At 47.0% G+C, this 19,111-nt stretch overlaps 1 protein-coding gene across 1 annotated transcript in view; it reads right to left on the reverse strand.

The window, feature by feature from the left end:
* The window catches only part of tmem231 (transmembrane protein 231), a 64,410-nt gene that overhangs the window by 23,262 nt on the left and 22,037 nt on the right, over positions 1 to 19,111 (reverse strand). Inside the window, exons 2-3 of the mRNA XM_085991711.1 lie at positions 18,265 to 18,431; positions 8,575 to 8,703 (exon numbers count right to left, since the gene is read on the reverse strand). Of these exons, the coding sequence (XP_085847837.1) occupies positions 8,575 to 8,703; positions 18,265 to 18,431 (296 nt within the window). The remainder of the gene's footprint in view (positions 1 to 8,574; positions 8,704 to 18,264; positions 18,432 to 19,111) is intronic.

The following is a 19,111-nucleotide window of genomic DNA, read 5'->3' on the forward strand; positions in this document are numbered from 1 at the left end:
ATAGACTGCCACATAACTGTATCTCACACCCTGGAGACTGTCCAAAACATAACTGTCTGTCACACCCTGGAGACAATGTGCAAGCCATTACCAACATTCAGACCAGCATCCTCGGCCTTGAATGAAAGAAATAACAGAATTTAGCAGCACCTTCTACTTTTTGCCCCTCGATGGTGATCTGCTTCCCTTGCGGAATTGCCCCCTTCCCGCCCTGCAGCTCCTCCGTAATGGGACCCCAGTGGCTGCAGCAAGGCTGGGGGAGGCCTGCTGACTGTCCAAAACTAAGACCGCAGATGCCCTTGAGGGACGGCCTGGACCAGCTCTGGGCCTGGAGGGCCCGGCTGCTGACTGCTCCAACTCTGCATGGGCGGAAGCAGTCTGTCCTACAGGTGGTGGCTGCTGCAGTGGAGAAGTGCCAGTGGTGGCATCAGGAATGCTGTCATCTTGAGAGTGGACAGCAGCTCCCTGGTCAGCCAACACACTGGCACTCTGACGGGGCAGCACCGCAGCATGCGCAGCAATCGGCTGGTGCACAGATTGCTGGCCTGCTGTGGCGCAGCGAGGGCCCCGGGGAATCCTGCCCGATCCAGCGAGGGTAGCAGCAGTCAGTGCTCGCGTGGCCTCAATCTGCGTCTGCATGAGACCAGCCACTGACTGCGTGGCAGCACTCAGCACTTGCGTGGCAGGTGCCAGTGCTTCGCCAAAGTCCTGGACAATCCTTGCCAGTGCTGCGCCGAAGTCCTGGACAATCCTTGCCTGCGCTGCACCGAAGTCCTGCACACTCCTTGCCTGTGCTGTGCCGAAGTCCTGGACACTCCTTGCCAGTGTCTCAATGGAGTCGGGCATCCTTGCCACTGCAGCCATGAGCTCAGTGTGCCTCAGCCCAGCCTGGGCGCTCATTTCTGCGAGGGCACGCACCTCTTCTGCACTCTGTGCAGCAGCACTCGAGGCCCGACTCGCCCTCCGGGGAGACGGCCCCCGAGCTTCCCTACCCCCCTCGCATTGCTGCAGGCCACTGGGTCCTGGAGCTGCATCCTCCTCAGACCATTCCCCCCTGCTCCCCTCCAGGGAAGGCGTCTCCCCAGTCTGGACATGGGCTGGCTCGCCTGAGGGTGGTACGAATGGTCCGGCTTCCTCCTCCTCGTCGCCTCCGGAGTCACTCGCACTGGCAGCTTGAGGGCCCACCTCCCAAGCTGGTGATGCAGCATCTGAAAGCAGGGAGGTTCAAGAGTGGCTTTAGCGAAAGGACAGGGTGGCAGCAAGGGATGCATGAGTGCTGCAATGCTTTGAGTTGGCTCGAGAGTGAAAAAGCATGCTGGTGTGGGGAACAAGTGGAAGGAGAGAGGTCAAAAAGGTGATGACCTTACCATTGCTGTCCACAATGGGGTCGGCATCTCCAGAGGAGACGGGGCCAATCATCCAGCTTGCCACAATCCGGTGGACTCGCTCCTCCAGGTCTGTAAGGGTCTGCAGGTGAGGCCGGCCTCCTCCGGTCCGATGCTGTTGCCTTCTATTATTCGCCAGCTTGGCCTGCAAGAGAAAGGGCGGGGTGTGATGAAACCTGCAGCCCTGATCTGGCATGATATGCCTCCCATGGTCGATTAGCCCTTACATTATGTACAGAGCTGAATGTGCGTGTGTGTTTCCATAAAGGGCCATGGGTGCTGGATGACAGCTGGCCATTGGGGCTTTGCACACCCTCTAGCCATAAAGTGAGGTGCAGATGGAGGGATGAAGATGATTCTGAAAAAGGCACTCACCCTGACAACCCGAGTGAGGTCGTTGAACTTCTTCCTGCATTGCACAGGAGTCCTGGGAACCATGCTGCGAGAGGTGACTCTGTGGGAAACCGCCCTCCAAGCTCTGCGATAGTCGCTGTGTTGAGGCCTCCTGCCATTCTCCGGGTAGAGCACAGATCGCCTGTGCTCCACCGCGCCAACCAGAGCATCCAATGCCCCCTCGCTGGCCCTCTCCATATTCATGCAGTTGTTGATACCACAGGTAGGTTACCGCCGTGTTTGAGGCCTACGAGGCGCAGGGTGCGGCTGGAGATGATAATCAATCCGCCCCTTTAAGAGCTGGCCGGCGCCAGCGTGTCTGGGTGAAATCGATAATTGACAGCACCTGCGCTGCGGCCGCCTGCGGAGAAATTGCGTCGCGCCGCCGGGTTAGTGCCTTAAGACTATCGTGCAGCGCCTGATTTAGCGCCGCAATCACCTTCAGGGGCGCAGCTACCCAATATCGCTCAAGGCGGCGATAAATTGCGCCTGGCGCTAAACTTTGCGCACCGCCAATACTAACGCCCCAAACGGGGCGATACTGAATTTCTCCCCCTAAGAGTCTAAATGGGGTAGAAGAGCAAAGGGATCTAGGAGTACAGATACACAAATCACTAAAAGTAGCAACACAGGTTAAAAAAGCCATTAAAAAAAGCATACTAGGCACTGGGGTTAATTTCTAGAGGGATGGACTTGAAAAGCATGAAGTCATGATAAATCACCTTTGGGAGTACTGTGCACAGTTCTGGCCTCCATATTATTCTCGGAATTGTAGTCACTAACACATGCTAGGAATTGTACCCTACAACTTTGTTGTATATTGATTGTTCACTGCCGCCAGAAAGGAGAAGAGTCATATCTGGATTATTTTGCACGTTGCTTAATATACGCTTGGATAAAAAGATCAGGATTAAACAGGAAAAGGCCCATTAGGCCCAAACAGGCGTATCCATTTTAATAGATCAATCCCACCTATTTTTTATGGCATTGCTCACAGACTCAGAGGTTGTACTGTTGCCGAGTGGGGGAAGCTGCTTGGGTGTGCAAGTGACACTCCAGTGAAGACTTTGAAAACAAAATTATGAGGGCCCTTAAATATTTTTTCAATAATTCCTGGGAAATAGAGTGTTTTCCTTATTCATTAGGTAGATAAATAATTATTTGGCTTGCCTCCCATAGCAGTCACATGTGACATGAAGGAACCAGTTTTTACTTTGATTGGCCAATTGTTTAGGGAAAAGTTGTTATGGCAAGTCAATAAATACATAAAACTTAAGACATGGTTAACAAATTTGCATTGTTCTTTACGAATAGCTTCATAATGGCACTTCGTTCTGTTTGAATAAACACATTTAAATTCAGATCTTCCAGAATTTCCACAGTTTACAATATTTGTTTTCCTGCTTGTTTTTGAGTTCTGAAAAAAACACATCGAACATGCAGTATTTGTTTAATACAGTAACCTGTCGTTTATTTCAGGAAAGCGAAGCTTTGATTTATTACACATGGTGGACGAAAGTATTTAAAACTTGGTGTGATTTCTCTCTCCCGCTGCAGATAATAAATAAATACCGCAAGTGTCATTTTCAGCCTTACTGCTTGGGCAGTAATCTGGCGGAGCAGTTCACGCATCTGTTGTAGAATCCATCCGACTTTAAATCCGACTGAAATCAATGGGTTGAAAATTGGCCAAGTTCTACAATGGGCAGGCAATCTGCTCCACCAGTCTACCACCCGAGCGGTGTAGCTGAAAATTACCCCCCACCCCATTATATAAATACATTTTTGCATGCAATGTGGACCAGTTGCTCTTTATTGATCATCTGTTTACGGTGTGCCTTTTTAGTGAAGGCTAAGAAATGTATAAAACTTTAGTTTAACATTTTTTTCATTTGCATTATTCCTTCTTTATATAAGAAAAATAAGAAATAGGAGCAGGAGTAGGCCATTCAGCCCTTCGAGCCTACTCCGCCATTCAATAAGATCATGGCTGATCTTCTACCTCAACTCCACTTTCCCGCCCTATCCCCATATCCCTTGTTTCCCTTAGTATCCAAAAATCTATCGATCTCTTATGAACAACAGTACCTTGTATTTAAGCAGAGCTTTTACCTGAAAAGCTTTCCAATTTACAATCGTTTTTGGCCTACCTTGCCAGGTAGAAATAGGGCAGGCCGTTAAAATTAATCCATTTTGTATCCACGCAGCCACTGCTCCTTTAATCCCATGGACTTCAAACTTGCTAACAAGTCTATTATATGGTATTTTATCAAATGCCTTTTCAAAGTCCATATGCACAACATCAAAAGCACTATGCTCATGCACTCTCTCCAATACTTCATCAAAGAACTCGATCAAGTTAGTCAAACACGATTTACTTTAACAAATCCGTGCTGGCTTTCATATATTAACCCATATTTTTCCAAGTGCCAATTAATTTTGTCCTGGATTAATGTCTATAAAAGTTTCCCCACCACAGACATTAGGCTGACTGGCCTGTAGTTGGCGGGTTTATCCCTCTCCCCTTTTTTGAACAGGGGTGTAACGTTTGGAATACTCCAGTCGTCTGGCATCACTCCCATATCCAAGGAGGATTGGAAGATTGTAAGCAGAGCCTCCGCAATTTCCACCGTTACTTCCCTCAGTAATCCAGGAAGCTTCCCATCTGGACCGGGTGACTTTTCTACTTTGAGCACTGCCAACCTTTTAAGTGCCTCCTCTTTATATTTTTTTATCCTATCCAATTTCTCTACTACCTCCTCCTTTACTCCCATGGCAGCATCAGCTTCTTCAACCTCTCTGGCCCTGAAAAAACAATCTTAGAAAAGTGTGGTGTGTCATTCCCTCCATTCCAGGATAAAAATTCCATAGATTTTTTAAATAATAAAAACAAATTTTATATTATTAAAGTTTGTTTATGATATTTCAGTTTCTACCTTAATCCATGTGTATGTCCCAATCTTTATTTCGCTCTCTGTAAAATGATTAAAAAGTGAATGATAATCAGTGCTTTTTACTACCTGGTTTGCTGCCTGTGAGAATTCTTCAGTTGGATTGGCTGCTCAGCCTACTTGATGACTTCACTGTTCCTGGGCAGCAGAGATCTCCCATAAATGGTGCCAGAATGAAATTGACGACGTAATAGGGGAAATCGACGCCACAGAGCCAGCTAAATCTTTGTGGGCAGCTTTCTTCGAGGTCAGTGACGAGCACCGTCCCTTCGCCGCTGACTGCAAAATCTGGGTCTATATCTTTGTCATCCAAGGAGCTCTAGCTTTGAATGTCCTTTCTTTTCACCTCATGGGAATGTGTCTAGTCTGTACCCGAACTATCTCCTCTTTGAAGGCCTTCCATTGCTCATTTATTGTTTTACCTGCCAATCTTTGATTCCAATCCAACTGAACCATATCCCTTTTCAACTCCTTGAATTATCCCTCCTCCAGTTGAATATTTTCACATTTGATTTTTCTTGATCATTTTCCATAACTACTCTAAACCTAATGCTATCGGGCCGGATTTTCCGATCGGAGGCTTCCTGTGTGCGGATGCCTCCGATCAGGAAAAATCTACAAACTTACCTGCTGGCTCCGTATGGATTTCCATAAAGAAGGTACACAAATTTGTAGCTTACGCTTAATGATCCAAATTAAAAGATAAAGAAAGCAAGATATGAAGGTTCCATAACTGGACAAGAGTCTGAGGGGAAGAAGGAGGGACAGTGGGATTTTCTGGATTATCAAATCTTCTGCAAAAGAGTACAATACTGGATAACCTGGCTTTATTTTAAGATTTTCCATCCTTTACTGTTCAGACTACATAAACTATCCTGGAGTCAGATTAAAGCCTTAAAGCAATACACAATATGAAACTCTTTCTTCTTCTTGTTGCCAAGAGACTGGCTGCTATAAATTTAAATAGCTGCATTGTATTTATTTTAATAGACTGTAACTATAAGAATATTGTTCTCTTTTTGTACAGACTTCACGACGATGTAATGTCGAGACACCAATTCTCCAATGTACCACAACACTGGAACTGGCAGTTATGTGGGGCTCAGATCAAGAGTTCTTCGTTCAGCTGATGCCAACAATTAAATTATTTATTGGCTCTATAAATGTCTTGTTAACTGGTGCAAAGTTAATACTCATAATATCTATAGTACATATTAGAAAGTGATAGGTTAATGAAGCAGAAAATAAGTGTATCCACGTGATCCGCAGAGTTTTTCTGCTTTTTTGACTGGCTTTATGCAAAAGTATTGGGATAAGCTAAATCATTTTGCAGATTTAAATATGCATTTAAAACAGGAAATGTTATTATATTGGTATGCATTACAATTAAAATAATTACTTAGTGACTGCAACAAATGACCATGTTACTGAAGTCATTACAGACAAATAGAAGGTAGTATACATTGGAAGTAAAAATAAGAGGCATTCACCTTCCAAGAATAAGATAGAGGGGGAGAAATTTATTATAGCCCCATTTGGGCGCTAACTTTTAAAAGTTGAAAAATTAGCACCAGGCGCCAATGTTTCTCAACTTAAAAAAAAATGTGGTTTTGCATTCCAGGAAGGAAGTGGAGCTAAAACAAGCGCACCACTTCTTTCCTGGAGTGCAACAGGCAGCAGGCGGGGCGGTGGGTGAGCAGTGCTGCACAATGGGCCGTGCAGCGTTGGAAGGCTCCTTCCCTCCCTTAAAGGGAAGGGCAATCGCTGCAGGCTCTGCAAGGGGAATTCTTACCTGGTCCCCGATGGCAGCCGCGATCCAGCCCAATCAGCCCGATGCACTGCAGCAGAGTGCTGGGCTGATCGAGCACTGGGGGGAAAAAACAGGGAAAAAACCAGAAAATGAGCATTTGATTACTTTTTCCCTACCTCAGCCACCTCGCCTTTAACTATCGCCCCCGAAGCACCCGGCCTCCCAATGAACGCCTCTTGCAGCTGCCGGTGTTGTCACCCAGCGAAGCTGCAGGGGGCGGAACCGAAGTTCGGGTCCGGGGCGCAACCAGGGCAATGCACTCAGTGATGACGTCACACTCTCTGGGCGAAGATCGGGGCACAACGCCACACCACTGCCGCAAACCTCCTGCTGAATTTAGCGGGAAGCAATATTCACACCACGCCCGGTAAGTGGTTAGTGCCCCATTATCGCCATCACCCCCCGGAGGCGATAACGGGAGGCGCAAAGGTACCCAATTTCTCCCCCAGAGTTTACCAAGGAGTAAGCTGAAGAGGCCTTGGGATCTTAATGAATTTATTACTCACCATGTCCAAACAATGTGAAGTGGCAATAAACAAAGAAAAAAGAATGCTAAGTTTATATTGAGAGATCGGGTGAGTTCAAAACTCCAGGGCCTAGAAATTCATTAAGGCGCTGCCAGCTTTGCGGCCAGTTACCGCCTAAAGGGGGCTTCTGCGCCAAAAATGAGTTTGCGCTGATATTGGCAGCGGTAGCCGTTAGCGCTGCGCCGGCACCGATGACATCATCGGTGTGCGCAGTGCCCCGGTTCCGCCCCGAAACCGGCCCGATCCCCATATTTAGTTGCGGCCGCCTCTTCCGCAGCGGCCGCAAACAGCGACAGAAAACGGGGCCGTACTGTAGCCTTAGTGGGGCGCTTTAAGGTGGAGGTGCGGCCGGCCGCTTTTTCGGCGGCCGCCTGCCCGCACCTCCTTCCCCGGCCTCCTCCAACCCCCCCCCGCGGCATTGCCGGCTGCTTTCCGCGAACCCGGCACTTCTCCGAGGTGCCGGGCTCATTTGCCGGCACTCTCCAGCGGCGATCTCCCCGTTGCAGGCAGCTCCCCCTTAAGAGGAGGAGGCCTGCAGTACCGCAGCCTGCCGCTCCGCAGCGGCGCCAAGAGCGCTGAAATTCAGTTTCAGCGCCCCAAGCGGAGGCAGGCACACCCTGGAATAGCGCCCGGTTCCGGATTGGGGCGCAGAAGCCGAATATCTGACGGTCGCAAATGGCTCCGCGCCCAGCGCTAACTTTTGGGCGCTAGCCAGCTGGGCGCCCCTAACTGAATTTCTAGGCCCAGGAGTCATGCTGAAGCTGTACAGTCCTCTGATCAGCCCTCACATTGAGTACTGCATATAAATTTGGTCATAGTGGCATATGGACATCATGCAGGCCCCTAAAGGCAGTGCAGAGGAGAGCTACAAGGATGATCCCCAGTGTCAAGAGGGATTAGCTATGATGAATGTCTTGATAAGCTAGGGCTCTTCAGCATCAGAAAGAGACATCTCAGAAAAGATCATTGAAAGATGTACTTAACGGTATAGACAAAGTAAGCCAGAAACAATTCTCTCAGTTGCGCCAAGGCAGCAGGACGTAAATGCAAAGATTCAAGGCTATCAAGGATAAATTTAAGACAATTGTCAGGAAGTATTTCTTTACACACAGTATGATCAAGAAGGATGGATTTTCTGGAAGTTGTAAAAGTGAAGACAGTAGAGTTGATATACTGAAAGAATTAGATCAAATGGGTGAAGGGCCTTTTTCATCTGAACTTAACTTGTGATCTAAACTATCCAGAACTATATAGAAACAAAATCATTTTTTCTGGATTCAAAGCAAACCCAGTCACCAGCTGTAAATGCATTATTGCCTCACCAAAAGCATTTCACACCAAGAAATTTAATCAACACCATTCCTAAAGAAATGTGGGGTATGTATTTTCAGGTTAGATACAAATACAATGGTTTGTTATCACAGAATAGTTTTTTTTTAATTAGAAGCATCCTCTTTAAGTGCACTCCAATGTGGAAGGAGGAAAAGCAGGCCATACTGAATACTTACAAAAAGCTGGTATGAAAAAGTCAGAATAAATTGTACACTGTAGACTTGCTCTGATGACTGGAGTGGAAGCTCCAGGCGGAAATTCAGACAATCCATCTTCCCATCCTGATTTTGGTCTTCTTCTATAGCCTGTCACAGAAAACAATTTTCTTTTCTTTTATCACAACATTTTTTTTTATAGAAAAGAAAAATATCAACTTCCAAGGCAAATAAAACAGGTCACCTTGTATTAGAAAACTGAACAGTATCTGTTGAGAAAACGGTAAGAAAGGAGTCCAAGACAACAACAATCACTTCTGTGATGACCAGTCTCTGGAAGCAGACAATGGGGCGCAGGCAACAAATTTTAAAATTATACAACACTCTATCCTAATCCTTCACCGCCAGATCTGGCTGGACCACATAAAGCACTATCGGGTCCTGCACTCATCTGCCAAAACTGCTCATTATTACAGAATCATTCTGGAATGCAAAGATAACCGCCGGCTTCTTTTCTCTACTGTAAACAGTCCTCTTAAACCACTTTCCGCTGTCTCCTCCACCCTCACCTCCAACAAGTGCGAGGTGCTCATAGACTTCTTTGTCTCGAAGATTGAGACCATCCGATCAGCTGGCTCTGTCACTTCCCTTCCTTCCCCTAGCCCACCGGGCCAAACTTCCTCCAGGGTTCCCCCCTGCCCTAGCCCTGAACTCGCATCTTTCTCCAGTTTCTCTACAATCTCCCCCCATAACCTCTCCATGTTCCTCTTGTCCACAAGACCCACTTCCTGCTCCCTCGACCCGATTCCCACTAAACTGCTGACCACCCAACTTCCTTTTCTGGCTCCCATGCATTTCTGATCTACATGCTGCCTCTTGGCGACATCATCCGAAAACACAGTGTCAGTTTCCACACGTACGCTGAAACCCAGCTCTACCTCACCACCACTTCTCTCGACCCCTCCACTGTCTCTAAATACTCCAACTAAATATTGGGAAGACGGAAGCCATTGTCTTCAGTCCCCACTACAAACTCCATTCCCTAGCCACCAACTCCATCTCTCTTCCTGGCATCTGTCTTGGGCTGAACCAGACTGTTCGCCACCTTGGCGTTATATTTGACCCTGAAATGAGCTTGACTGTATATTCGCGGCATTACTAGGATCGCCTATTTCCATTACGTCACAGGACTCCGCCCCTGCCTCAGCTCATCTGCTGCTGAAATCCTCATCCATGCCTTTGTTGCCTCTAGACTTGACTATTCCAACGCACTCCTGGCTGGCCTCCCACATTCTACCCTCTGTAAATTATAGGTCATCAAAATTCTGTTGCCCGTGTCCTAACTCGCACTAAGTCCCGTTCGCCCATCACCCCTATGCTCGCTGACCTACATTGGCTCCTGGTTAAGCAACGCCTCGATTTTAAAATTCTCATCCTTGTTTTCAAACTTCTCCATGGCCTTGCCCTTCCCCATCTCTGTAATCTCCTCTGGCCCCACAACCGCACCACCCTGGGATATCTGCGCTCCTCAAATTCTGGCCTCTTGAGCATCCATGACTTTAATCACTTCACCACTGGTGGCCATGCCTTCAGCTGCCAAAGCCCCAAGTTCTGGAATTCCCTCCCGAAACCTCTCCGCCTCACTTTCCTCCTTTAAAATGCTCCTTAAAACCTACCTCTTTGACCAAGCTTTTAGTCATCTGCCCTAATATTTCCTTGTGTAGATAGACCAGTGTCAAAATTTGTTTTAGAATACTCCTGCGAAGCACCTTGGGACGTTTTACTATGTTAAAGACGCTATATAAGTACAAGTTATTGTTGTTGTTATTATTCAAGGCCCATTCAGTAGAACAATGCCTAAAATATATATATAATTATTAAATTGCATAAATTCTAGTATTTAATCTACAAGCACACAGCTGAATAATGTGCATAAACCAAATGTCCAAACTATTTTCGACTAACACAATCACTGATGCATAAGAACATAAGAAATAGGAGGAGTAGGCCATTCGGCCCCTCAAGCCTGTTCTGCCATTCAATGAGATCATGGCTGATCTGATCTTGGCCTCAACTCCACTTTCCCGCTCTCTCCCCATACCCCTTGACTCCCCTGTAGTTCAAATGTCTGTCAATCTCCGCCTTGAATATATTCAATGACTCCGCCTCCACAGCTCACTGGGGTAGAGAATTCCAAAGATTCACGACCTTCCGAGAGAAGAAATTCCTCCTCATCTCTGTATTAAATGGACGACCCCTTATTCTGAAACTATGCCTCCTAGTTCTAGATTCCCCCACGAGGGGAAACATCCTCCCTGCATCTACCCTGTCGAGCCCCCTCAGAATCTTATATGTTTCAATAAGATCACCTCTCATTCTTCTAAACTCCAATGAGTATAGGCCCAACCTGCTCAACCTTTCCTCATAAGACAACCCCTTCATCTCAGGAATTAACCTAGTGAACCTTCTCTGAACTGCCTCCAATGCAAGTATATCCCTCCTTAAATAAGGAGACCAAAACTGTACGCAGTACTCCAGGTGTGGCCTCACCAACGCCCTGTACAGTTGTAGCAGGACTTCCCTACTTTTATACTCCATCCCCCTTGCCATAAAGGCCAACATTCCATTTGCCTTCCTAATTACTTGCTGTACCTGCATGCTAACTTTTTGTGTTTCATATACGAGGACACCCAGATCCCTCTGTACCGCAGCATTCTGTAGTCGCTCTCCATTTAAATAATTCTTTGCTTTTCTATTCTTCCTACCAAAGTGGATAACCTCACATTTTCCCACATTATACTCTATCTGCCAAATTTTTGCCCACTCACTGAACCTATCTATATCCCTTTGCAGACTCCTAGGCCGCGAATTTAATGGAGGAGGCAGGTTGGAGTCGGGTTGCGTGGTGGGCAACGTCCGGTCCCGCTGCCGGTGTCAGCCGCTCTGGATTTGAAATTTTAATTTAATTGGTCTATTAGGTGCCGTCGTGCGCGCTGGCCGATCCAATGACTGGGATCGGTCTGTTAGTCGCCTCTGATGACGTCATTGCTACAGTTGTTTTTAAGGGGCCCGTGCAGCCTCAGCCTTTCATTTATCATTTCTGCTGGTCTTTGAATGTGCCAAGGAAACAATGAGTGGGGCAAAACCGAAGGCTGCTCCATGTTTTAATGAGGACTCCCTCCAAGCTCTTGTGGAGGGAGTAAGAGGGCGCAGGGAGATTCTGTTCCCTCCTGATGGCTGGAGGAAGCATCCTCAGCAAACAAAGGCAGCCTGGCTGCACATTGCTGAGGAGGTAAGCACAAGGTCCATTTGTTCACGCACCTGGATCAAGTGCCGGAAACGGTTTAATGATCTTCTGCAATCAGCAAAAGTGAGTATCACATCACACTTACTTTCAATCTGCTTCCCTTCTCTTCTCATCACCAGCACTCTGCATTGTAAGCCTACTCCTCCACATCCCACCTTACCCTTACTTCCCTTGCACCCTTACCTATCCATCTCTCTCTCTCTATACTGAATCACTTCACCATCCTACTATGCACCCCTCACACTGTTATGCAATGACAACAACTAACAACGCACAGGGAGGGAGCTTCCTCTTGGCACCTCACTCCATCTTGGTCTCCCTCTAAGCTTCTATGTTACGGATTCTTCACAGTCACTCCATCACTCTCGCTGAAACTCCATTTGTTTCCTCACTTGCAGGAAAAGATAGCCCACAATAAGAGGGAGAGAGCGAAGGCAGGAGGAGGGCCTCCATCCTTGGCGACATTGACAAGTGCTGAGGAGGCTGCGCACGAGATCGTTGGAGGTGGCGAGGAGCTGGAAGTGGGGGAAGGAGAGATGGGCGCACTAGGCAAAGCTGGTGACAGAATATATTTTCAACCCTCGCATTTAGATTTCATGATTGACTGCAATGGCATATGATGTTCATAGAGATTGACTTTGGATCATCTGCACAATAGGATGTGTCTGCTACGTAAAAATAAGATGTCTAACTCTTGCCTTTACTCTCCCACAGGACCATCGAGCGCCCCCCTCCCCACTGTCCAGGAGGAAGAGCCGGATGACTCCTCAGGAGGAACCTGCAGCCTCTGAGGGAGCAGCATCATCACTACTCAGCGCAACTAGCACCAGCGCCGGGGCTTTCGCGACATAGAGTAGTGTTGTCACCTGGTGTATCACAGCTCACAAGTGAGCATCAGCAGATGCCGGAGACAGCAACAGCAGTGGAGAGTCCTCGTCGGAGGTCGCAGGAGCCTCCTAGCTCTGCTCAGCTGCATGTAGACGCTGTGCCTCTGGGGCCATCCAGAAAGAGAGCGGTGCTGGAACTCCATGAACAAGTGCAGGAGTCTCTGACAGAGTTTGCATCCAGGGTAACTGCGAGTGTGGAGAGAATGGAGGCATCCATCTCCAACATGAGCACTGGCTTTGCGGAGGCAGTGGCGCATTAACGTGCCGCCATGGAGAGGGTGGCAACCTCCTTGAAGGACATAAGTCGCCAGACACACGAGAACATGGTGACTCTTCTAAATATCTGGTCTGCTATGGAGGCTAGATGGGCATCTATTAAGCAGAGACAGCAGAGGTACATGGACATCCCCGTTATGAGGACTATCAGTACCGAGACGGGTCCTCATGGTCCCACTGATGTGCAGCAAGAGGCTCTCCAGCCACTTGCTAGCACTGAAGTGCGGGTGACCCACAAGAAGGAGGTTGGTGGCAGACAACAAGGAAGTGTGGGCTCCTCTCTAAGCACTCACACGACCATGCCACTGCGGAGCCCTCGGTCAGAGCCCCAGAGTCCTCACCCAACTGAGATGGCCGTCTCAGCCCCTGCACAGCCGCAGGAAGAGCAGACTGTTGCAGAGCCCTCCCAGGCTCACAAACCCAGAGGACGCCCACCAAGAGTGTCTAAGCAGGTGCAGCATCAAAGTGAACAAGGTGCCTCTACATCTGCTGAAGCCACAGGGGAAGCACCACGTAGAAGCACGCGCAAGAGGAAGCCAACACACAAATAGTCACAGGGGTAGTCACTTGGGTGTTTTGTTTGGTTGTATATTTGCCATCGTCATCCTTTTGTGATTTTATTAAACAAAAGTGATGACAAACAGCTGAAGTTCTGGCCTCTGCTTTCTGGGAAATGCAAGTTGCACATTGAGGGCTCAGGGCTACTTGCATTTGTAATGATGATGCGGAGTGTGATAGGAAAGCACCGTTTATTGGAGAGATGATGTATGGCGTTTCAAGAAGGTCGTCCATACATTCATAGCCATATGCTAGCCACCTGTGGTTGAAGCGTAAGCTTACGCAAATCTGGCATGGATGAGTGCATCCCTTGCGTGCTGGCCAGCAATGTGTTCGAGTGCTGCTGCATTGGCCACATCCGGCCCCGCAAGGCGTGCCTCCTCCTCCTCGTCCTCCCCCTCTTCTTCCAAGGATGCTTTGCGCTAAGCCACGCTGCTGTGGGATGGCAGGAATGACGTATGAAGAGAGATTGGGTCGATTAGGCTTATATTCGCTAGAGTTTAGAAGAATGAGAGGGGATCTCATTGAAACTTATAAAATTCTAACAGGAATGGACAGACTAGATGCAGGAAGGATGTTCCCGATGGTGGGGGGGGGGGGGGGGGGGGGGGGAGTCCAGAACCAGGGGTCACAGTCTAAGGATAAGGGGTAAGCCATTTAGGACAGAGAGGAGGAGGAATTTCTTCACCCAGAGAGTGGTGAACCTGTGGAATTCTCTACCGCAGAAGGCAGTTGAGGCCAATTCATTAAATATATTCAAGAAGGAGTTAGATATATTTCTTAAGGCTAAGGGGATCAAGGAATATGGGGAGAAAGCAGGGACAGGGCACTGAATTTGGATGATCGGCCATGATCTCATTAAATGGCGGAGCAGGCTCGAGGGGCCGAATGGCCTACTCCTGCTCCTATCTTCTATGTTTCTACGTTTCTATGTCATGAGCCACTTTTTCAGGGGATAGCCCTTGTCGCCAAGTAGCCATCCAGAAAGTTGGGTTGGCGGATTGATGAGCTGAGGCACAGTAGATTGCCGCAGGATAAAGGAGTCATGGCAACTGCCAGGGTACTTGGCGCAAACATGCATGATGATGTTCCTGTGGTTACACACCAGCTGGACGTTAAGAGAGTGGAAGCCCTTGCAGTTGACAAATACAGCTGGGTTGTGATGGGGTGCCCTAATGGCCACACATGTGCAGTCTACGACACCTTGCACCCTTGGGAAGCCTGCCATATTAGCAAAGCCAACAGCACGCAAAGTTACACTTGCTTCATCCGTGGAGAAGTGGATGTAATTGTGCGCCTTTGCAAAGAGGGCATTGGTAACTTGCGTGATGCAGGTGTGTGCAGCTGACTGGGAGATGCCGCTGTTGTCTGCAGATGATCCCTGGAAGGAGCCCGAAGCAAAGAAGTTGAGTGCGGTGGTGACTTTGACAGCCACTGGTAAGGAGTGTCCAGACGCTCCTCTGGGCTCCAGGTGTTGGTGCAGCATTGCGCAGATCTCAGCAACTACATCTCACGGAAGTCTCCGCCTCCTTTGGTACTGCTGCTCACTCATGTTAAGGAAGCTCATCCTCTGCCTGTAAAGCCGGTGTTGGGGGTTTCTCCTGCGGCGAGGTGCAGGCCTACGCGGACGCTCTCTGCCCTGTGCATCATCAGGTGGCGGAGGAGAAGGTTGGCGCTCCTACTGTTGCTGCTGCAGCAGTGCCTGGTTGCGCTGCTGCCGCGGCTGCTGTTCCTCCAAATCTGACGACCAGGATGAGAGAATATAAATGGTTCCCATACCGCCGGTATATATCTCAGTCGAGGAATGGAGGGTGTGTGCGCTCAGACAAAGTGGCCAGAGGGTATTCCAAGGAGGTCACACTGCAGATCGCAGATGGATATCAGCCTCAACACTCAAGATTAGTAGAGCTGCAAAATGTCTCCAAAACTGCAAAGCACTAAGTTGTGGCATGTGAAAGAATGAGGGATTGCAGGACTGCTTTGAAGCTGCTCGAGGAGCTGGCAACAATTCAGGTCCTAGCTCAACCTGGCTCGATTCACCTGGCGTGTTTGTATGAAGGCAGGCAGTGTGGTGAAAAACCTCCAATAAAATAGGATTATCCAGGCAGTTAATGACATGTTAACTGCCTCTCCTGCCCTTTGGGGTCGGGTCAGTTCGGGCGCGACTGACCCGACACTTCCCAAAGTCGCGTGGAGGCCCCCAATTTTTACGATTTTTGCAACAGACCCGCCTCCAAACCTGCCCTCTGAGGTCAATTAAATTCGCAGCCATAGTGTCCTCCTCACAATTTGCTTTCCCACCTATATTTATATAGGTGCATCATTAACATATTTATAATTGGTATGCACACATTAAATGACAAATGGTACAAATGATTTTTACGCTGCAACACTATTGACAAAGTAGGCTAATCCCTGAGTAATAGCAATTAAACAAAGACAACATAATCCAGTAAAAGTCAGTGTGATTGTAAAGCCCACCAACATTCACCAAATGTCAACCTGACTTTCGGACTAAGGAGCTAAAAGTGTTGGCCTTGCCAGTGATGCCCACATCCTGAGAACGAATAAAAAACAAAATACAATATATTTAATATGGTACTCCCTAACCTATTCAGTTGAAATAACTGGGCCATATAAATGCAATCTAGTTCCTTCATTATTTTATAAACTTCAATCAAATCTACATTTTTCTAAAGTATACAGACCCAGCTTTTTGAGACTATCTGGATAACTAAGCTGTTTTAAATTGGGTATTAATCTTGTTGCCCTCATATGCACCCTTTCCAAAGCCTGAATATCTCTCACTACCACTGTGCTAAATTGGCCAAACCAAAGACCAATCTCACAGCCCGAAACTGAACATTGTTCTGGTCCTGTGGGCCATCATCAGCAGCACAATTGTGTACCACCACAATCTGTAGCTTTGTGGCTTGGCTCATCCCTCACTCCTCAATCACCATCAACCTGCTTTATTGGGGAGTGTAGAAGGGTGAGCCAGAACAACACCAGGCATAGAACAGAATGAGCAACAAACTTCATGAAGCTACCACACAGGGCGAGTTGCATGCTACGGTATATACCAAAAGAAGCAGGGTATAGACAGCTATGCAGTCCCACAATCAATCATCGGTAAAATGACGGAAGGAGTCATTAATAGTGTCATCAAGCGACATCTACTCACCAATAGCCTGTTCACCAATACTCAGTTTGGGTTCCACCAGAACTACTTGGCTCCAGCCCTCATCACAGCCTTGATCCAGATGTGGATGCAAGAACTCAATGCCAGTGGAGAGAAGGGAATAGCCAAAGGCAGCATCAGACCGAGTACAGCACCAAAGAGTCTTATCAAAACTGAGGTCAATAAGGGTCAATGGAAAAACCCTGCAGTGGATCCAGTCATACCCGACATAAAGGAAAATGGTTGTTTTTGTCAAAGGGCAATCATCAGAACCCATGGAAACTGGTTCAGGAGTTCCTCAGGAAACCATCCATCAGAAGGTCAGGAGTGGGGCTGTTCATTAATTCTGTAATCAGCTCAATTCATAACTTCTCCGATAATGAAGCAGCCCATGCCAGCATACAGCAGGGCCTAACTAACATCCACGCTTGGGCTGACAAGTGTCGAGTAATATCTGTGCTATATAAGTGTGAAGTAATGGCCTGTCTTGAACAACAGAAAGCCCAGCTATCTCCCTGTGACCTTCAGTGGCACCACTATCGTGGAGTCCTCCAGCATCAACCTCTTGGGGGTCACCAGACGTTGATAGCTTCATTGGACCAGCTGTATCAACAACATGGTTACAATAGTAGTTCAGAGGCAGAGTACTCTACAATGAGTTGCTCACCTCCAAACCCCTCAAACATTCTCCACCATTTATAAGATTCAAGTCAAGAGTACTTACCACTCACCTGGATGAGTGGAGCCGTAATAATGCTCAAGAAGCTCAACAGCATCCAGGACCGAGCAGTTCACTCAGTCAACCCCTGTGCAACTGGACCCAGTGTCTACCCCCTCCATCATCAGCTCACCATATCTACAGAATGTACACTCTGCAGGATGCACTGCAGCGACTCTAACAGCACCTCCCTCCCTGCAACCTCTAACACTGAGAAGGACTACAGCAGCAAGTCACAAGAACACCATCATTCCAAGTCACTCACCTATATCGCTGTTCCTTTATCAGTGCTGGGTCAATGTCCTGGAATTCTCAATCACGAGACCAATTTTTAAGGCATTCCCCCACCCCCCCAAAAAAGTACATATGATTTATGGCTACTTCATAATGATCTATTGCTACTTCATAATGATCTAATCAACATCATAGATGGCTTATGTCTCTGGGAGTTAACCCTTTGTAAAATGAATCCAATTTCATAAGATGATAACATAAATTTAATCAATATCTCTTCCTGGCTAAATATGTCAAAAATACTAATATGCTACACAGGAAAGTGGTATAGGAGATGTGCTGTACTCCTTAAAGGTGGGTTGGCTACAAAAAGTGCTCCACCAACTTGTCTAAACAAACACTGCTTACGGTCATTACAAAACTCCCTGACAAATTTAATTTGCTGGTACTCATGAATTAACCCAGTCGGTGTGAAGGATATTTTTAAACTTAACATTAAGATGCCAGTTATGTTTGGAGTAATGCTATGGTATCAGGTTGAATGACTTACTGTCACTAATGGGACTCGAAGATTGTCCCCTTGCAGATTATTAAAGTTCTCAAACGTGCTCCATGCCAGAAAGTCACCACTTGTGCTGGTTCCAACAATCATCAAGACTTGGTACTGGAATCTAACATTTGGCTGCTCTTCGTACGTGTTTATTTTTAACCAAAAACCTAAAGGAAGAAAATCTGGTTAACTCAAGGACATGTACTCATTTGTACATAAAATTCAAGTCTTGCATCTAGCACACGTCCCTCAAACTACAAAGTGTCAATGTTAAAAGGATACTTCACATTGTATATTACAATTGCTGTGATTGCCTCAAATACTGTATTCATAAAGCAACAAATTGTTAATAACTAAACAAAGCTGATTGCCTAAACTATAACTAAATAACCTAAACTATAACTAAATAACCTATCAATGAATAAGCAGCAACCAGGTACAAAAGGTGCCAGTAAAGTATCAGCAAACAGTTTCCTATGAACAATTCTATCAAGAAGAAGGGAATCAAATGGAATTGTTCATAGTACTTTTTGAAAATACATTTGTCACTTTTTTTCCCCCAGTAATCCAAGGAAATAGAACACTAAAAATAAGATTTGTATAATAACAAAAACACAGAAAAACTTAAATAATTCACAAAACAATCTTTGAACTTACTGATAAATTTGTCCTATCTTGGAAATTCATCCAATTAGTTCTGCCCAGGGGACTACCCTCTTTCAGTGCATTTTGCTCTTTTCTTGGACCCTGCATTGTTTGGCCGAGCCTTCCCTCCTAATATTTTTCAGCCCTCTATGCATATGTTTCAAGCAAAATTTTGCACTGATTATAAAGAATCGATAGAATG

This window comes from Somniosus microcephalus, chromosome 6, assembly GCF_052327205.1.
Source record: "Somniosus microcephalus isolate GS21.2 chromosome 6, FLI_Smic_1.0, whole genome shotgun sequence".
NCBI classification, from domain to species: domain Eukaryota; kingdom Metazoa; phylum Chordata; class Chondrichthyes; order Squaliformes; family Somniosidae; genus Somniosus; species Somniosus microcephalus.